The sequence below is a fragment of the Artemia sp. Qi Xiang Cuo genome, chromosome 12 (genome assembly GCF_049724085.1).
Source record: "Artemia sp. Qi Xiang Cuo chromosome 12, ASM4972408v1, whole genome shotgun sequence".
Classification (NCBI taxonomy): Eukaryota; Metazoa; Arthropoda; class Branchiopoda; order Anostraca; family Artemiidae; genus Artemia; species Artemia sp. Qi Xiang Cuo.
The window spans coordinates 15685795-15706916 of record NC_142805.1 but is presented as its reverse complement, the minus strand read 5'-3'; the positions used below and the strand labels follow the sequence as shown (position 1 = coordinate 15706916).

At 35.0% G+C, this 21122-nt stretch overlaps 1 protein-coding gene and 1 non-coding gene across 2 annotated transcripts in view; both read right to left on the bottom strand.

Moving 5' to 3' along the window:
- The window catches only part of LOC148945827 (HEAT repeat-containing protein 3), a 96011-nt gene that overhangs the window by 18047 nt on the left and 56842 nt on the right, over window positions 1-21122 (bottom strand). Inside the window, exons 6-9 of the mRNA XM_089097899.1 lie at window positions 18232-18384; window positions 8577-8846; window positions 6119-6377; window positions 1138-1274 (exon numbers count right to left, since the gene is read on the bottom strand). Coding sequence (XP_088954025.1) covers window positions 1138-1274; window positions 6119-6377; window positions 8577-8846; window positions 18232-18384 — 819 coding nt within the window. The remainder of the gene's footprint in view (window positions 1-1137; window positions 1275-6118; window positions 6378-8576; window positions 8847-18231; window positions 18385-21122) is intronic.
- Window positions 5795-5958, bottom strand: LOC148945828 (U1 spliceosomal RNA). Its single transcript, XR_016142673.1, has one exon. It is a non-coding gene; the product is annotated as a U1 spliceosomal RNA (small nuclear RNA).

The following is a 21122-nucleotide window of genomic DNA, read 5'->3' as shown; positions in this document are numbered from 1 at the left end:
CCAAAATCTTGTTGAGACATATTTGCTTGACACTCTAAATTTTTGTTCTATATTTTAAATCAGCTGTTTAAAGAAAGGGCCACAGACAATTTTGGTCTTCTGAGACACAGTTCTTTCTTCCGCCCCTTTATTCGAGCAGATTGCATTAATTCGAGCAGATTGCCCCTTTTGCACTCTCCCGGGCTATTATTACTCCCTATAAAATCAACTTAATCATTTATATAGATAAGTTCTTTTGATTAAGAAGGAATTGCCCTTATATTATACTAGCTTTACTTAACCTTATATAATTAATTAATTACCCTTGTATAATTATTATATAACCTTAATTATTACAATATAATTATTAATAACACTTCTATTATACTACCTTTAATCACCCTTCTACAATTAATAAATTATCCTTATATAGTTATTATATAAACCTAATAATTATTAGGTTTATAAAAATATTTAATTATAATAATATATATTATAATTATTATTTTAATAATATAATAAAAATTATAATTATTAGGTATATAGTTAGAGGTAAGTCAGTTTCTTGCTGACTTACCTCTAGCTCGCCTCGTACTGCAATTGTAAGTTAGTGTAAATATTTTGTACTTGTTGATGAGTGTATTATTTTTTCTCTTTTCTTTTTACTCCGCTTATTTGTCTCCATTTGTGAAGCGGACAGAAAATAAATTGATTGATTGTTATCAATTTACAAATAATCCTTTCTCTTTGAAACCTTTTTGGTTTCAGAACCGAATTAAGCTGAGAGCTTGATGAAAATGAATTTTACTTCAGACGATGAGCCCATACAATTCAAGACCTCATTGGTTCTTCTGTATACAATTTTAAGCCAGTGACAGAACGAAACTTTTTAATCACAACATTTTTTACAAGTTATTTCTCTGTTTTTTGGTACACTCTATCTGGCAATTATAGCCTATAAGTTCCTTTATTCATTTTATGCTTGAATTCTTAAAAAAAAAATTAACTGTTCCTTTATTTAACTGACCGTTTATTAACTCACTGTTTACCGTTTAACTTAAGTCTATTAACTTTAGTTCAATATCAAGTTCAATATGGGTTTTAATTTTAAGAATTTATTTATTGTTACTAACTTACCGATAAGTCAATTTAACTTACCGTTTGTTTGAAAAAGCATTTGGTTGAGGTCACACCATGCTTGAAAGAGATTATCAGCTCCACCAAAGTCTTGAACAGACAGCAGAGGCACTAAGTTTCCAAGGCAAAAGAAAGCATCACAGCGAATAGATTTTATTCTGCAAAGTAAATGAAGTGAACAGCATCGCCAAGGAACAAATCTATCTTTGCAAACACTTATTTTGTACAAGACTTGCCGAAGTTTTGGAAAGTTTTATTTTACCAAAGTTTTGAACATTCAATTTAGTTCAAGCAGGTGGGCAGCACAATAACCCATGACGGCAGATTTGGTAGAGAGGTCATGCTTCGGCTTGCCCAATTCCTTAAAAGGTGCAGCATTCTTTCACTTAAATAATATTTGGACTTGAAGAAAGTACATTCTGAAGCTGAAAGAACATCTGTTTAATAACAATGTAGTATCCATAATGACATATGGATGTTATTCCTAGAGTTTCTCTAAGGCTGTAGAGGAAAGGTTACTTGATCTGAGAATAAATACCTACGAAGAACAGATAGAATACCTAATAAAATAATTACCCATAGATTGAATAATTACCTACGAATTACCTAATAATACCTTAATAGAATAATTATTTTATAGAATACCTTAACAGAATAATTACCTACAGATAGAGTAATTACCTACGAATTACCTAATAATACCTTAATAGAATAATTACCTACAGATTGAATAATTACCTACGAATTACCTAATAATAACTTAATAGAATAATTATCTAATAGAATACTAACCTACAGATAGCATAATTACCTACGAATTACCTAATAATACCTTAATAGAATAATCACCAAATAGAATACTTACCTACATATAGAGTAATTACCTACGAATTACCTAATAATGCGTTAATAGAATAATTACCTAATAGAATACTTATCTACAGATAGAATAATTACCTGCGAATTACCTATAAATGCCTTAATAAAATAACTACCTAATAGAATACTTACCAACAGATAGAATAATTACCTACGAATTACCTAATAGTACCTTGACAGAATAATTACCAAATAGAATGCTTACCTACAGATGGAATAGTTACCTACAAATTACCCAATAATACCTTAATAAAATAATTACCTAATAGAATATTTACCAACAGATTTAATAATTATCTACAAATTACCTAATAATACCTTAATAGAATAATTACCTACAGATAGAATAATTACCTACGAAGACTTCGACTGATAGAATACCTAACACTCATATCAGGTCTCTCACTAAGCAACTGCAAATAACCGATTAACTCAGACTAAGAAGGCAGTGGTACTGAGACCATATGAGCTGAAAGAGACTGAAAAGACTTTCGTGCCAAATGTTAGACAATGCACCACGATTGGCCATTCCCTAGAAGCTAAGGCAATAGGTCTACATTCTTTCCTCAATGAGGTGTTATCTTTGGTTAGGCATCATCCAAGGTGGAGGTTAAGTATTGCCGTCCTATACGCCACTAGGCATTGGAGGAGCTAATTCTAAGCACTTTTTGAACAGGTAGCAAATATATTAAGCTCTGAACGCAAAATAAGGCACCATAATGAAGAGACTTTTTTTCTCAAGAAATAAAGTAAAGAGAACAGTATTACTAAAGAATAAATCTATCTTTGTATAGACTTATTTTGTATGAGCAGATATACGAGCTTCTTGCATTTGATAACCGTTGTATTTCCATTTTTTTGTCATTTCTCCAATGTAGATTGAAAAATAACAATCTAATTGGAGCCTACTAGAAAAGCATTTACTATCTTCACTGCTCCCACCATTTTTACTAATAATACTACCAAGGTAAGTTAAGCTGCCCACCTGATCAATCTTTTTATTACCCAACGTACCTTTTCATCTTCACTTATTCCTAGTCTTAGTGGCTTAAGCTTCTTAACATTGATTTTCAAACCGATTCTAGCACCCTGACCTCGCAAAACCTCTAAAAATTCATTCATTTTGCTCAGACTTTCATATCCTATTATAGCACCCTGACCTCGCAAAACCTCTAAAAGTTAATTCATTTTGCTCAGACTTTCATCTAGGATGCTTAAATCATCAGCATAATCTAAGCCTTGGATACGTTTTTCTCCCCATTTGATTCCGTGGTCTCCCATTGCCTTTCCTGTGCTCCTTAAGACAAAATCCATATAAAGGGGGATAGAACACAACCCTGCTTAAGTCCTGATTTAATACAAAACCAGCTGCTAACCTCATTTCCTACCTTAACCGCAGCAGTGTTATTCTCGTACATAGCACTAATCAATTTAACGTATTTGTCTGGTATACCATACAAGGATAAAACCTTTACCAAAGCTCTTCTATCAACAAAATCGAACGCTTGCTCATAATCTATAAAACTGAGGACCAAAGGTGTTTGACAACTCAGGCACTTCTCAATTATTAACTTAAGAGTGAAAATTTGGTCGAAACATCCTCTACCTTTTCTAAAACCATACTGTTTTTCTCTTAATACTTGGTCTACGGCATCTCTCAGTCTAAAAAATATCCCATTACTAAGTAATTTGCTACCTACAGAGACCAAACTAATGCCTTGATAATTACCACACTCATTTTTATCACCTTTTTTATAAAGTGGCTTAATTAAGGTTTTCCTAAAATTGTTAGGTACTTCCTCTTTTTCAAAAATCATATTCATAATCTTCAGTAATTTATTTCTAGCCTCAGAGCCACCATATTAAAGAAACACATTTACCACCCTATCTGCACCTGGAGCCTTATTATTTTTTAATCCTTTTAGTACTGTCGCTAATTCTTCCTCACAAAACAAATCTTCCTTCACATCCAAGGTATCACAAACTTTTTCATTTTCCTCTACATCTTTTCCTGCAACTCTATCTTGCTTTAGCACATTCTCAAAATGTTCTGCCCATCTCTCTTTAATTCTTTCTTTATAACTAATTGTAACCCCGTTCCTATATTTAACTGGGCCAAGTCCGGATTGACTACTCCCTCTTAATTTATTAACATGCCAGTAGAATATTTTACTATTATGCCGTCTAGCTGCATCTTCTAAATCCTCGGCGATTTTATCCATGGCCTTCACTTCACACCTCCTTAGTTCATATTTTAATGTTTTCACCACTTTCTTTACATTCCTTTTGTTTTCATATGATCTATCACTCAGATAATTCTTGTACAAGTCCTTTCTCCTTTCTATTAAACATAAAACTTTTCAACTATTATTCTTAGCTGCAGTCCTAGCTTTCTTCCCTAAGACACCTTCAGCAGCTTCACAAATTATTTTTCTAAAATTATTCCAACCATCTTCCACATTTCAAACTGAATCAAATTTCAAACTCTCAAATTTAGCATTCGACTGTTCCTGGAAAGTTTCTCTCAAATTCTCATCCTGGAGTCTACCAACATCATAATTTCCCGGGAGGTGGTTACCCTTCCGAAAATTCAGCTTAAAATTAAACCTTGACACTACTAGATGATGATCTTTACTTTTAACATCAACAACAGCGCTCCTATATACCCTAGTATCTTGTATTGATCCTGCCAGTCTTCGGTTTACCTTAACATAATCAATAAGATTTGCTGTCTTACCATCATACGATTACCATGTTAACTTATGAGCTATTTTATGACCAAACACCATATTGGTTATAACTAGATTCTAATACCTACAAAATTGCAAAAGTCTGAATCCATTGCTGTTTTTTTTTCCTACACCAAATTTACCTAGGCTAGGATACCATATACCCCTATCTCTACCGAACTGGGCGTTTAAATCTCCCAGTAAAAACATCATATGTCTACCTGGAACCCTGTCTATTTGCTTCTTAAACTGTAAGTTCATCTGAGTCCCTAGTGTCTCCGTCAGTCGGTTCTACAGGGGTATAAACAACTATAACTGATAATCTGAACATTTTAGCCATAAACTGAGCAATTAGTATTCTATTATTAATACAATCTAAGCCACCAAGAATTAGCAGCTTCCTTATTCATCATGAGCCCTACTCGCTGTCTATGCACCCCAATAATAAGTCCAGATCAAATCTTCTAAATTCGTTAGTCAAAATATCGATACAATGGTCATTTTTTAACGTCGTAACATTCCAAGTTCCAATTTTCATGTTCTTTAAATGATTGAAATTATTTTGGCCTCAGGAAAAGCAATGATCCCGGATACCAGTGTAGGACGGGGATTATATATCTTCTCAAGTCTATACCGAAGTGCTTAAGCCGGCTTAGAACCGGACAGCAAAGAAGTCCCTGGGACATCCATGAATGGAGGCTTTGTGCAATCCTGGGCCCACCTTGGTCACAACATGGTTTTCAGCACTTGGCGATGCTCTTCTATCAACAAAAGTCAAAATCCTGCACAGACAATCTCAAGCTTATCATCTCCAATTCATTATATATTCATGCCTACAAATATTATGCTACTACGGGGAGGCAGCCCATAGTAGATAAATTAGCTAGGAAGAGGTTTCAGGCGAAGAAGCCCGTCAAAACATACTAATACCCAGAAGAATTGTCCATTAATGTAGAACCCCGTTCGAATACTGTGTTGTTAACTAGGCTAAAATTTCCTCGAGGGGCGCCACTCCTCAAGTAAAAAAAAAAAAAAAAAAAAAAAAAAAAAAAAAAAAAAAAAAAAAAAAAAAAGAGTCCGCGCGAACGCAGTCCCCACTACAAAAAAAAAACGCTGTTGAGTTACCTCCATTTGGGGTAATCACAGGGGTCAGCCAATCCGAAGTGCAATGGAAAGGCCTCACCCTGGGAGCGCCTCCTTAATCATCAAGGCAGCTCCCCAGCCAGGTAAGTATAGCCTACTACTAGAACATAGCTTTAACTGCATTATTGATTTATAAACTTAGTTAACTTAATTGAATAAAACTAAATAATATATAATTCGGAATAATTCAATTCATGTTCTCCTATATAATTACAAATCTGGCAAAATGAACACGGCTTAAAGCTCCATACCTTAATACTAAGCTTTTCCATCGCTTCACATATTTCCCATTATTTGTCCTAATTAGATTTTCAGGAATTGGAATAGTTTTATTCAAAACTAATTGAAGAACGTGAAATCCACTGCTTGAATCTTGTCTGAAAACACTCAAGATTGCTCCTGGTAGAGCACAGATATCTTCAGCAATGGTTTTCGGCATAGATTCATCTTTACCATTGACTACTTCACTTTCATCTTCAGACGAAACATCTTCCCAGTCTTCTGAGTCATCTAAATAAAATAAAAAGTATTATAGGCTTGCTAAGTCTGTGCAAAAGCTGACATATATCAACATTTTTTGATTTTCTTATTAATTATGCATTCCAGCATTTGGGTGAAAATAGAGCAACCTTTTGCTCAATTTGTGCCGAATGTTTTGGTCAATTTTCCATTTATTTGGTCTGAATAAACAATTTTGAACTTGTTTAGCAAATCTGGACCCTGAGAGAACGAACCTTAAAGTACCAAGAATACCAAATTAATAAAATCTTTTGCCTTCCGTACTCATCTTTGATCTATTAATACCTGAGAAGCACAGTCTTCTAAAATTTTCTTTTGGTTATTTCAAAATTAAAACTTTTTTGGGCAGTATCACCCTTTCATCAGTGTTGTTACGTTGTACAGTTAAGATAAATAAGCGAATCTAATTAGTCAAATTTGACAGCACATTTCTCCTGTAACGATTACACCATCAAAGGAAAGCTGCACCTTCTTAAGCCGTTTTCGCACGCTGTCCTCAATTTACCATCTTATATATTTATACTCTTGTACTTTTGCCGTATATAAATTTTAAATTCGTGAACAATTTTTTGGCGACTTCCGAATTTTCAATTACTTGTAAGTTTTATCAGTATCTGAACTTCCGATGAAAGTGCACTTGCATTAAAAAACAACAACAAAAGCTTCCCCTCTCTTGTACCCCTCCTCCCAGCCCCTGAATATTTCTCATAAATGGTGTACTGACCTGAAATTAGAGAAACCTGAGATGAAGTATCAGAATGGTAATGAGCCACAAATTGGGTACGGCAAAAAGTATAAAAAAAAACACTGTCTTAAAAGACTTGATAACGCGGCAAATACAGCAAATATAAAAGAATACAAGTGAAAACGAGGGGCGAAATGACATACGAGTGAAAGCGGATTAGGCTTTAACATTATCTTTGAACTCGTTTTCTTCCACTCACTGACTGTTTTATTTATGCATTTACAGCTTAAGTCAGTTTGATACCTATGTTATATAAAACCTATGTTATATATACCTATGTTATATAAAACCCAATTCATTTTGCATCCATTGTTTATGCTTATATTCAGAGTTTCTCGAAAATGAAACCTTCTCAGCCCATTTTGAAAATAAGCTTAATTTATTATTATTTTTTATATTTATTATTTCAAACGTTGCACCAGTTACTACAAGAACCTGAATAGCTGCACATTGAGGTCTTTTCGATTAAAAACTAAATTCCCAAATTTTCATTTTTTGTTAATGACACGTGGTTGTGCAGGCTTTCACTTAACCAATCAAACAATAAGATTTTATTTTGACCGTTATTTGTATTTTTGCCTCAAAACTTGTAAACACGAGTTGTTTGCAGACACAGAGCGGCCAAGAGGGGTCGGGGATAGGATTAAAAAACGATGTTCTTAAAAGTAAAGCAAGGGACGATATCTTCATTAGAATTCACTGAAATGATTACTTAACAAAAAAAAAAATCTTCAATTGAATTAAAAAGTAAACAAATATTTCCACACTCCCTGAAAAAAGTGAAATGTTTAAATAAAAGGGAATGCCTGTAAGTAGTCATCAAACAACTCGCTCTAAGGAACAGCAAGTAAAGAGCAACTCCTGCCAATAGTAACTACAACTTCAAAATAAGAAACATTGACAACAATATATACATAAAAAAAGAGGATTTTTATAATGATTCAAAATATAAGCAGAAATCTTTTCGTCATTCCCGGGTCGCTTTTTTAGTTCCTAACTCTGCCACCAGTGGCGTTCGCGTCGCTACTGTTACTTGTGTCTAAAAGAGTTTTCTAAGGCATTTCCTAGGGGCCCTATATGGGAGGAGACAGCCAAAAGCAAGGGATGAGCCGAATATGGGTTGTTAGCCATTATTGTATCTAAAGAAAAAGTATGAGCGCCATATCACAGAATTCATACAATATTTTTTCTCCTATATTTACCACCCCCTAAGAGAGGCTGTCAAGTTGTTTATCACCCCTACAATGCTACAAAATACATCCCGCAAAAAGGTCGTTTACGATATCTCGAAAAAAGAAACTAAAGATAGAAACAAAGAAACTAAAGAGAAAAGAAAAAAAAAACTAGTAAGAATAAAAACTAGAAAAGAAAAAAAGAAACTTAAAAGAGAAAACTTTATTTTTTGCAATTATCAAAAGAAGAAAACAGATAATTAAGAAACTTACTTGAACAACATAAATTTGCTAAAAGTATAAGAGCAGAGCTTTGAGCCGAAAGGTGAATATCTATTGATTCAAATACACTATCAATATGTTTATCTCTATCTGCTTCTTCTTCCATTCCTTCTATACTATTTCCTTCAATTAGCTTGAATAGGACACTCATAGAATCGAACACATTTTCATGTAAGGCCAATTTAATGGACTCCCCAACAAGAGCCTGAACGTTGTCAGGAAGTGATGAAAAGTCCCCATTGCATAGATTGTGGGTAATGCCTAGAAACAAGAAAGAGGGGAATGAAGATGTAGGAAACAAAGAAGATGTAGAAAGAGGAAACAAGAAAGAGGAGAATGTAGAATCGCTGCAGTACATAAAAAAGGTGTTAGGTGACATCTTTGAAGAGCATATCTGACACAGTTACAGAATTACAGTCTATACATCCACACATGTTTGTTTAAAGGGTAAAAAAGAACAGAAAAAAGAAAAGAAAAAAAACATGAAAGAAGTACACGGTTAAATACTAGTTAAGTCAGAAGTAAGGTGTGACAGTAGGTGGCAAAAATGGATGAAAATAACTAATCAATCGGTAAAAAGAGAAAGAAATGTGTCATAGCAGATGCAAAAATGGGGGGAAACGAATTAATAAAACAAAACAGGTGACAACAATGGGTAAAACAGATGAACCGATCAGTAAAAAAAAGAAAGGAAATGTTTCATAGCGAGTGACAAAACAAGGAGGGAACCAATTAATAAAAAAAAGGCGACAAAATGGATGAAAAAGACTAACAAATCAGTAAAAAACAGGAAGAAAATCTGTCATAACAGGTGACAAAAATGGGGGAAAATCAACTAATAAAAAAAGGTGACAACAATGGGTAAAAAAAATAATAGATTAGTTAAAAAATCAGGTTATGTAAAGGGACGAAAAAATTAATTAGTATCATTTATTTAGTACCCATGATGAAAACAGACATCGATGAGTAAAAAAAAAAATAACCAACACAAAAATATTGACTAAACAATAACTATACACACAAATCAAAAAGCTAATCATAGTCACAATGGAAAAAAGTTAGACTAAGGATAATTAACACTCAACAGATTAGGTGATTCTGAAAACATTTCAACAGCTAGTTTATTAAGCCTGAAAGGAGTAAATCATGCCACAATCTTACTATTTTGTGACGGCGAGGCAAAAACAAAAGATATTTTCCATACTGGAAACGTGCAACACTCAACTTTTCATAATCATTTTTCCGGAGAAAACTAGCAAACCATGAAAGAAAAAAAAATTGATGTAGGACAAAAAGAACCATCCAATCTGTAAAGCCCATTTCGTTTAAGTCAACCGCGGCAAAGATTATGAGTTGGCGCTAGTATCGGAAAAAAAAAAAAATTAACGCTATCTAGCGCCTTGCGACACTTGGCATCTTGTAATCGTTTTCAGTAAAGACCTGAGATCACACTTATTACTAAACCAATTTTGCCAACTACATAAATAAAATTAATTATTCTCATTAGTAAACTGAAAAAAAAATGTCAAGTGTCGCCAAACACTACACTGCGTTGAGTTTTTTTTTTGTTGACACTAGCGCCAGTTCCGGCTCTTGAAAGTTACACATATCCTTTGGACCGTGGTTTGGACGAATTTTCCAATAAGATATCCCATTTTTTTTTAAATCATTAAAGTAACTAACTCAGAATATATTGAAGACAGAGTTAAACAAAAAGACACTCCAAGCCAATTGATTTTCTTCGAGCTAGGCAGCAAAGAACCCTTCGAATGGAGAGTTAATTCGGGTCATTAAAACATGAAAACTCACCCTTTGCAGAATCGTACCTGCAATTCTATTTTAGCTAGTTAATGAAGATTACTTTCAGAACCCTGACGTTTTCTACTATGCGTAATCCGCGTGGTAAAATGTCATCCGCGTAAGCAACATGACTCAGACCAAAATTGCCGTAACACACACTACTCGACAGAAAATGGTAGAAAATTACCTAAAATATTTTTTAAATAAAAGGTGATAGCACCCCACCTTCTCTAACACCTTATTCAATATAAATCTAATCAGAAAAACTTTTTTGTCGCCACCACTGTAAATGAATTTAGACAGTATAATCAAACTCAATAATTTTAGGCTACTACATTCTCGGCGTGTATAAAAAGCTCCGCCCATTTAATCTACCATCAGTGGTCCAGTGTATATTTGTCAGTCACTGAATAATGATTCAAATTTGTATAATTCATAATTGCGAAATCAGAAAAAAATGTGGTTAGCCGGCAAAGCGGTTCGGTACTGTCCCATCTCACAGGTATGACTTAACAGAGTGGCCTATTCAGGATTTCTAAAAGGGGGGTTTGGATTAAAATTTAGCAAATACAGAATATTCTAGTGCTAAATTCTAATCAACGCTGCAACAGAGAAATAGCCGGAATTTCATAAATAGTGGGAGAGGGATCCGCGAAGTGGCGGGACTATTTGAAATTTGCCACAAAATGTTTTACCGCAAAGGGGCAACCTAACATATTTAGCACAGATTATCTATTAGGTTTCACAATAATCTATTGTTTTAGATAGTAATATTGCACCACGGAGCGTTAAAACTTTTTTCTTCTTGGTAAGAAACAATATTTCCTTGAATTTTTCCTCTTGTATACTCTTTTTTGGGGCCATAAAAATGTCCTTCGAAATTTTATGTTATCTTTATCTTTTGCATTATTACAACCATACCAATCATTTTCCTCTGCCACACGCGTGCCTACCCGTAAAAATATCTAATATCGCTTATGTTTATACTTGTTTATATGTTCTGGAGCCCTTGCATCTCAGTCCAGCTTTGTCTAATGGTTGAGATAGGGAATGATTGTACAGTCTAGATTTATCTACAGCGGTCACCACACACGAGCATTAACAAATATAAAAAAAAAAAATAGCAGTAACACAACAGACAGATTAATACCAGCAATATAAAGTGAAAATAGAGAAACACCAGATTTTAAGTATTCTGCTTACAGTTTTTTGGAAAGTTTCAAATATTTTGTCCTAAGTTAGGCTGATGTTAAAAATTTCATCAGCATAAGTGACTAATGAGATATTGAGGCAAGAAGGAATGCAAGACATCTCACACCGGTCCTGAGTTTGGAGGACCTAGTCATTCAAATAACAAGGTGAGGCAATGGCACGTCTCTTAATTGGTACAGCTCTATCCAGTGGCCTTGTCATTTCGTCTTGCTTAGGAGGGATTTTAAGACTGACTCGTAACTTAGCATACACTTCCCTTTGAGAAATAATGAGTTGGATTTACTCCCCTTTTAACAACCCTTAAAAGCACAAGGGGGTGGACCAGGGAGTAAAAGGTGAGGCGAACATCATGATTCACCAAGGTGAGTGAACTATCTAGAAAGGAAGCATCAAACAGTGCATACGAAACAGCTGCAAGGGCGTCTGCACAACCAATTCCATGTTGAAAGCCAAATTAATATGGAGGCGTATAACATTTTTCTTCACGCTATTTTATGAACAGTAGTTCATAAAGCGTGCATAAACTGGTTGATACAGTTACCGGCCTGAAAGAAGTGCATTGCTTAGAGGTTTTTGTTTTTGGAATAGGAGACAGATCTCCCACGCAGAATGTTGGCGGAACCAATCCTTGTTTAAAAATCATCTGCAGCAGTAGCGTGAGATGTTCCAGAAGCGCAGGACCACCATTTTGAAATGTAGAGCGTGAATTCCATTTATGCCTCGTGACAGCTTTGGTTTAAGACACGTAATAGCATCAGCCACAGACTTTACGGACACTGTAAAATCAGAGTCAGAGTCAGAGAATGCATGCAAAATTGGTCAAGCTGTTCAGCATATTTGTGTTCAAGTTAGGCGTCTGGTGGAGAGAATTCGGCCTCATAGAAAGAATACCACTCAAATAGAGGAACATCAGCAGCAGAAAGGGAAGTTTTGGGGATCCTTGGACGGAGGGTCGACCAAAGGAAATGAGGGTTATTTTTAATTTTTTGTGCTGACTTCTGTGATTTTCTTGCGAGGGTTCTGAAGTTCCTTGGCCAACTTTTCCTTTGTTGTGATGCGGATGGAATTAGCAGGACTGGACAGAGGTCTGTTGCATTCAATCCATAGATGTAGCCAAAACTTTACTGAATCACCAGATTGGGAGAGACTTTGATTTTCATACCACTTGGGAACTGTTCCTAGATGGCGACGCTTCAATGGAACAGCACAAGATTCTGCATAGTGTATAGCGTGGCATATATCTGCAAAATAAATATCAAGGAGAATGCGTTATTCCTCAGAGAGTGCTGCTTGTGAGTGCTTAATTGGTTAAACGATACAGGCTGGTGACCAGATATTAAAGAATTACAAAGAATCTTCGGTTGGTAGACATCTAAGAAGGGAGAAGCAACAACATGGCTTATTTTGGATGTGGACGAGGAATTATTAATGTATGTAAAAGCTTGGTCTGTATCAACAACATACAAATGATTATCGAAAATTTCACCAATCAAAGAAGAGCGGACAGATGGAGCAGTTAGGTTGCAGTTAAAATTTCCAACAATTAGACATGCAGGATTACTAGAAACAATGCTTGAAATGCTTCTACATAACTTTTCAGACGCAAGAGCAAAAAGGCGCTCAGACGTATCATAATGGTAATAATTCGGCTCACAGCCAAGGTTACAATGCTCTCTATTTTCACGTAATCGGATAGTGATCGCGCATGAAAATTCAATATAGTATTCAAAACAAGTTTTTCGCTAATGCTTGTCTTTCAGTGATTAAACGTAATCGAAGAATCATGATAATCCAAAAAGGAAAATACGTCACAGAGCAGACGGAAAGATGATATAGGAAGGTAATCGGATGATATTGAAAAGCATTAAGCTAATCTGAGAAGCTCAACTACCAATAAGCAAGGGAAGTGTAGGCTTCTACTATCTATACGCAGCAGTTTAAGGGAGATACCACTACCGGCAGGTACGATGACACTTGTTGCACAAAACCTACCCTACTCTGCTCGCTTATAAGTAAAGTTGAATTAACGTGATTAAAACCTAGTAAAACACGAACAAGGCCCATAGTAACAAAACAAAACAGTCTGAAATCTTTAAAAGGGTATCGGACCGAAACACAAAGTACACCATTAGAATTGCCTTGGCCGGAAGTCCTCAACAGGTTTTATTAGCTTGAAACACAAGAAAAATCCATTTGTTTGCATGGGAAGCATCTTTTTTTCGCTTTTTTCTTGTCCACAGCTAGCGGGATTGGTTTGATTCTCATCAATCATCAAGATTAAGACCAACAATACTTTCGCAAGGCTTAAAGAACCGATCCGCAAGTTAGTCCATCTTTAAAAAACAATCATTAAAATTTCAGTTCTATATGTTTTCAGTGTCTGGTTATCTCCACCTTGATTATTTTTTATTTCATATTTGTTTTCTTCATCTGCATCATATTTTTTCCAGCTGTAAGGCTTCGTCATTTTTCTTTTCCTTCTCATCCTTAATTTCTTTTTTTACTGATATTTTATCGTCCCAAGTTTTGTCAAATTTTATTTTTTCTTCAGTTTTACTCCTATTATCTTTACTTCCTTCGCTTTTTGTCACTCCTTACGTACTCAATTTTCAATTTTTCAAATTTCACTTCGATTTTCAAATTTTTATTTTTCCAATTTTCAATCTTTCAACTTTCGTGTTAAATTTTCTTCTCCATCCTTGTAAAAAAAAAGATGAGCTTCTTGACTTGGATTTGGCTTCTTGGTTTGATAAATATTATTGACCTTAACCTTAACTGATGAAAACCAAACCTATGCATGTGATTATTCGCACCCTCTAATAAAAATACCATATTTCTATCATAGATCTTGTCAATTTGCTCCTGTAGCTATAAGAAAAATTTATCCAAGTAGCTGCTATCTCTGTCAATCGGTTCCACAAAGGCATATACTATTATGACCGATACCCTGCACTTTTTAGTCACAAAATCAGCAAGCAGCAGACTATTATTAACAGTTATATATCTAACTATATCCTTATCCTTACAAGCAATTTGATAATAAAACTGAGATCAAACCACAGAAGTGGCTGGAGTTAAGCTAACGGTCTTAACATTACTATAGTTTTGTTGATGAGTGGATTTTCTCTTAATATTTCGGCTACTACGACCCAGAGTTCGGTCTTTACTATAAAAAACGTGTTAACAATAATCATATTTGTCTAAAACATTATTACTAATATCAGACAAATAGTATTATTTGCCTAATATATTATTTAATTATATTATTAAAATTAGACGAACAATTGTTTGTCTAAGATATATCGAAATCTGAAAGCTGAAATTAAAGTTGGTAGTCCGCTATTTCGGATAAATATGACGTCACTCATATGAATTTTTTTACCCAAAATTCAGGCTCTGAACGAATTTTTTCAAACTCCTAACCTATCTAGATCATTTTTTTAGGCCATAAAATCCCGGGATGCCAATAAAAAAAAAAAAAAAAAAAAATAGAGCCGTTTTCATGACAAAATTCATAAATATATCCATAAATACATCCATAAATACAAAAAAAAAATACGTACGCAGTTGCAGTGTTGGGAATTACTTAAGTAAAAATAATTAAGTAATTACTAAAGTAAGTAATCATAGAGCTTGTACTCTACTTAAGTAAAAGATTCCGAAAGTACTTAATATTTGCACTTAAGTAAAAACTAGGAGTACTTGAGGGTACAAAAATATTCAAGTACTTTCAGACCAACGTTCATTTTTAATACCAATTTCATGGGGAAGACGCTAAATTCGACGCTTTTGGATCGTCTAACAAGAGATTTTACTTTTCTGAACTGATCCAGTAGCTAATTTTTAAAACAAGGATACCATGGATTATTTTGAATTGCCTTTCATTTTGAATGGACAGTTTTTTTTTTCTTAACGGAAAAGTATATACAGATAGGCCATTTCAGCTGGGAGTAAGTTTATCCAAACAATGTTCTGAAGGGCCAAATCCATGCATTTTCACAAACATCTCAAGGTGAGTTTAATCAGTAGAGCTACCTTTCTGGTGATGAATAATTCGACAATAGTGACAAAGAAACTATCGTAAACAATCAAGGGAATTGTGAATGGGATGAAAATACTGCAAAGGAGGTTCTTTCATATGGATGTTCTTTCATATTCTTTCATATGGAAATTGTGAATGCGGTGAAAATACTAAGAAGATGGAGGTTTTTTCATATGAGTAATATACTGTGAGGTTCTTTAATACTGTGAATAGAGATTCTTTCATTTCATATGGGAATTGCGAATGCGATGAAAATACAGTGAAGGAGGTTCTTTCGTATGTGGTCGATAGGCAAACAGGACTAACAGTGCTAAAAGAGTGCCCAAGAATAATGGAGGTCTTCAGAAAGTTTAATTGCATAATTCCTTTGTTTGCACTAGCGGAGCGACTGTTTTTGGCTGGTGGAGGAATTTTTACCCCAAAACAGAACATGCTTGGAGATGCTATGTTTGAAAAGCAACTATTGAAGGGAGCAAGCAAGAAATTCAATTAAATTGTTATGTTGCATTAAGTGATGAATGGCACGTTTCATATAGTTTTTAGTATCTTGCATTCTCGCACTTTAAATGAATCGCATTTTTATTGTCTAAGAGTTCCTGTATCTGGTAGTACTGGAACTTAAAACCGTATTTTTAATTAAGGCTAAACCTATTTAAGAACCATATTTTTTAGAACCGTATTTTTATTACAGCTAAACCTATTTAAAAACGGCTAGGAAGAACGTCATATATAACAAAAAAAATTGTAGACACAAATTTTAAGACATAAAAACGTTTTGTCGAACGCATGGTTTTTTCATAACTTTTTTTTTAAGTTGGAAAAAGAAGGAGGAAAGAGGAAAGAATTGAGGATAAAGATTCTCCCCTTGGATAATATATTAACTAGGGTATAGGGTAAGTAGAAAATAGTTTCTATTGCCTTTGCGAGGTAACTTTTCGGAAGAGTTCAGAATTAGATACCTGAGGACAAGCATTTTACTTCTGACAACTAGCACATAGCATTATCACAGACTATAATAATAATAATAATTTAATTACCCACCATCTACAAAACGATTATAGTGGAGCACAACAAAAAAGAAAAAGGAAACCAATTTCAGAAAAAAATAAAAATAAAGATACGAAACTCAAACAAATGCAGGTGAAAAACGACGTCTCATCAATCTGACTTTGAACACTGAATTGTCCCGAATGGTCGACCATTGCTTGGATGGCTCCGTAAGTCCATATTTTTCCAGTCGAGAATTCCGGTATCGCTTGGGTATATACAGTAAAAATTTTGCATACTTATAGTAGCACTTTCGGATTTTTTCACAGTCTCTCACTGTCAGCACATGGGATGCACAGGCAAGGTAGATTACATGTGGCTGGCAAACTGAACGATAAATTGAGGCTAGAGATTTTCTGGAGTAGCGTCCGCGATTCGGCACTACAGACCCGTAAGCACGTTTAATGGCGGTGGTTGTTTGCTTGACGATGGATTGCCTGGTTTTACCGATCGTTTCTGCAATCATGATATCGAGATATCGTAGCTCAGACACTGCAGGGACTGAATGATTGCCGAGGGTCACAGATTCACTTTTAGGTGCGTTGAAGGTTAAAAACTCGCACTTCTCTATATTGATAGAGAGCCCGATAGAAAGAAAGTCACTGTGGAGTCGACTATATGGTACCATTGCCACAGGACTTCTTCTAAGAAATATCAACATGCAAGCTTTCTAGTAGTCAACTCTGTTAGGTAACTACAATTGGTATGCTGTACAGTTTACCTGTCTTGTTTAGTCTCTGTCAGTACCTATCGGGAAATCGAAGAGATACTACGATGGTGACTTATGGATAATAAGTAAAATATCAGTACTTCAATACTTTTACTTAAGTAGAATTTTGTAGGAATACTTGATACTTATACTTAAGTAAAAAATAAAAGTACTTGGTACAACGCTTCACAGTTGCCCCTTTCAAGAGAGTAGATAAAATGCAATGACATAGTTTTGGAATCATTCGTAAAATATTTATGTGGCAATCAGTAAGTGAGAGACGCAGTATCAAGTTATCACCATTTATCAACATTAAACATAAAAAAAACTATCAGTAGGTACTGTATTCTGAGGCACATAAATGTGGCCTTAGGTTGTATATGCTGCAATTTAAAAATGATAATAGATGTTGTGTTAGGCTTTTTTGGGGGGTAAAGTAATAAAACCTTAGGTTGTGTACATAGATAATTAAAAATAACAACATTGATTGAATATAAGAAAATACAGAATGAAATCGGTTCTAAGAACAGAGCATGTTTTGAGCCCATATATTTATTAGCCTTTTTTGAAGCAATTCTTCTTGAAACAATATATTCATGAAGCTGTAATGGGTTAACAACTACAGCCTTCATTCGGCGGCTAAGAAATAGAATCAAAGCATTGTTCCCGGAACAGTTGTCAGCAAAACCAACAAAACTCCCCGAAATCTTTGTCAGACTTGCATCTATTATATACCTTACCTATGATGGCAGTGTTGCCAACACCTGTACAGCAAGCTAAATATGAGATGACGAAAAGAGGAGGAAACCGCATCTCAAAGGAGTAAACGAGCTTACCAGCTGCTAAAATCCGAATGAGCAAATCTCTTGGGTCAAGTGAAGCTTCACTGGAAATGTTCATTGAAAGAATATTCATTATTCCAGTGTCTACAGACTTCAGCTTCTCTACAGCATCCTCATTATCTTCAGAAAATGTTAGCAAAAGGTTTTCTGAAAGAATAACGAGAAGATAAGAACTTTAAGATGTTTCGTAGGCCTGATATCTTGTTCCATTACTTGAGTGACTCAGCTATTAAACCAATTGGATTCAGAGCAAAAACAACGGTGAATTTTTCCGGGTAATTATGAATTTCATAGTAATTTCTAATGTTGCATAAATCCCACAATATCCACAAAAAAAAACAAATATTGGCTAAACATTTTCCCTTTACTAGTTCTGACTACTCCCCCAAAAAATGTCTGATACCCCCTCCCTCTAAGAGTACCTACGTTCATTCTTTTTAAAACCATGTCTAGCTTTTACTGTATATCGGGTCACAAACATATCGATTTGAATGGTGGAGCCCTAATTACTGATCATGTGCCAAAAGTCTGGACTATTAGATAGTTACTATTGATACAAAATAATTACAAAATTTTAAATATTGTACAAATGTTGAAACATGCAAATAATATCATTTGTAAGATAGGATATTCAACAGAGAGGGTTCTGATCTCGAGATTCTCGAGATCATCTGATCCTCGAGATTTCCCGCACACTCACTTAGTTGTTATTCATCATTTTGGCAATCACGCAGTTACTACTACTACTAACAGCTCAGAGCAGCACCAAGCCACCTAAGGCTAACGTCTCTTCTACCCCAATCTATTTCAAGCATTACTCCCTCCCAAGATGTTCTATTTTCCTTTAAATCCTTTTTATCGCTTCTTACACTGTTGCATTCAGGGAAAAATTAAGGTTTTACGTTTGGGCTTCCATTCAGGGAAGAATTTAGGCTTTTCGTTTCGCCCCAGATGGAGAGCCAAATAGACCAGTATTGAGGCCAACACATCTAAGCACGCTCCTCCTCCATCCCATTCTATTCAAAACCTCACTCATTACGAAAAAGCTCCCTTTTCCCTTAAATCTACCTTTACGATATCCTCCTACCCCATCCGCGGACGACCTGCTTTCCACTTAGTCCAACACAGGTGGCAGAAAAGGACAATCTTTGGCGATCTGTCATCCTTCATCCGTAGAACATGTCATAGAAAACTCAACACTTTCTTAATTATAGCGCAAGAAAGTTGGACAGGGCCATATCTTCCCTATAACTTATTATTTGACATACCCTCAACCAAACAGCTACTTAACACTAATGGACAATTCCTCTGGAGAACATTTAACACATCTTCCTCTACAGTTCAAATTGCTCGTGTTTCAGAGTCAAACTTGCTCACTGTAATTATTTTCAAAATTCTGGTCCTGGTTCATACACCCTGGGCTATTATTCTTTTTACCTAACCTAACTATAAGCTGACCTATAACCTAACCTATAACTATAACCTAACTATAACTATAACCTATAATATAACTATATATAACTATAATTATAACCTAACCTGACTTTTATTATTTTTACATCTTCGCTACATCCATAATCTTTAATAATAATTAATAGTAAAGTTAGTAATTAATTGTTAAGAAGACGAAGTCAATTAGATAAAGGAAAAATTAAGACGATGAGGTGATGTTGGGTAACGAGAAGATTGATAAAGTGAATAACTTCACTTACGTGGGTAGTATTACAGGGTAATTAGCTACCCAAGTAAGTGAAACACTCCATTCGAAAATCTTCTCGCTACCCAGCATCATCCCTTCACCTTCATTTATTCCTAGTCTAAATGACTTAGTCTTCTTAACATTGATTTATTTTTGCATCCTGGATTCTCAAAACCACCAAAGCTTCCTTTTATAATTTGAAGACATTCAAATTATGTGCAGAATTCACTGACAAACCTAAGAATAATTAGGTGATAACTTATTTTTAACTTAATTAATATATATCAACCTTTATTATAACTAATTGGTTTAACTTATCATAGGCAGCACAATAGCGCTGACTAAGTAAACAACGATGTTGGCACAATGTATAATTATTATTTTTTTCATTTAGACCAGGGCACTTCGTATCAAAGGAGTCGTCGTAGAAACTTCAAAAAGGGCTGATTCGATTAGAAACTGAAATGGCTAGTACCCTTTTTAATAGTCGAAAGTGATTAGAAGGCAACTAACACCCCTTCCACACCCACCGTTTCCCCAAACACGTCCAATCAAATTTTTGAGATAGCCATTTTGTTCAATGTAGTTGATTTCCAAATAGAAATTTTGGCTTTTGAGAAGGGCACTCCCCCCACAGTCCTCAGGGCAAGGGTTGTAATTTATGCCGTGGGGGCAAATAAGGTTTTTATTGAAAGCTTTGTCGTAGAAAATTTAAAAAGGGCTCTTTCAATTGGAAATTCAGAAGGGCTAGTGCCGTTTTTAATAGTCTAAAGTGATTGGAGAGCAACTAACCCCTCTCTCACGCCCACCTTTTCCCAAAACACACCCAATCAAAATTTTGAGAGAGCCATTTTTCAACCTAGTTGAAAGTTCTGGAAATTAGGTCTTTGAGGATGACACCCCCCCCCCCCCCCCCGCCCTCAGGGGAAGGGGTGTAAGTTGTGGCCTGGGGGCATTCAAGGTTTTTATAGAAAGCGTTGTCGTAGAAACTTCAAAAAGGGCTAATTCGATTTGAAATTGAAATGGCTAGTGCCCTTTTTAATAGTCGAAAGTGATTGGAAGGAAACTAAAACCCCTTCCACGCCCACCATTTCCACAAAAGCACGTCCAATCAAAATTTTGAGATAGTCATTTTCTTCAACGCAGTTAAAAGTTCTGGAAATTATATCTTTGAGCAGGACACTCC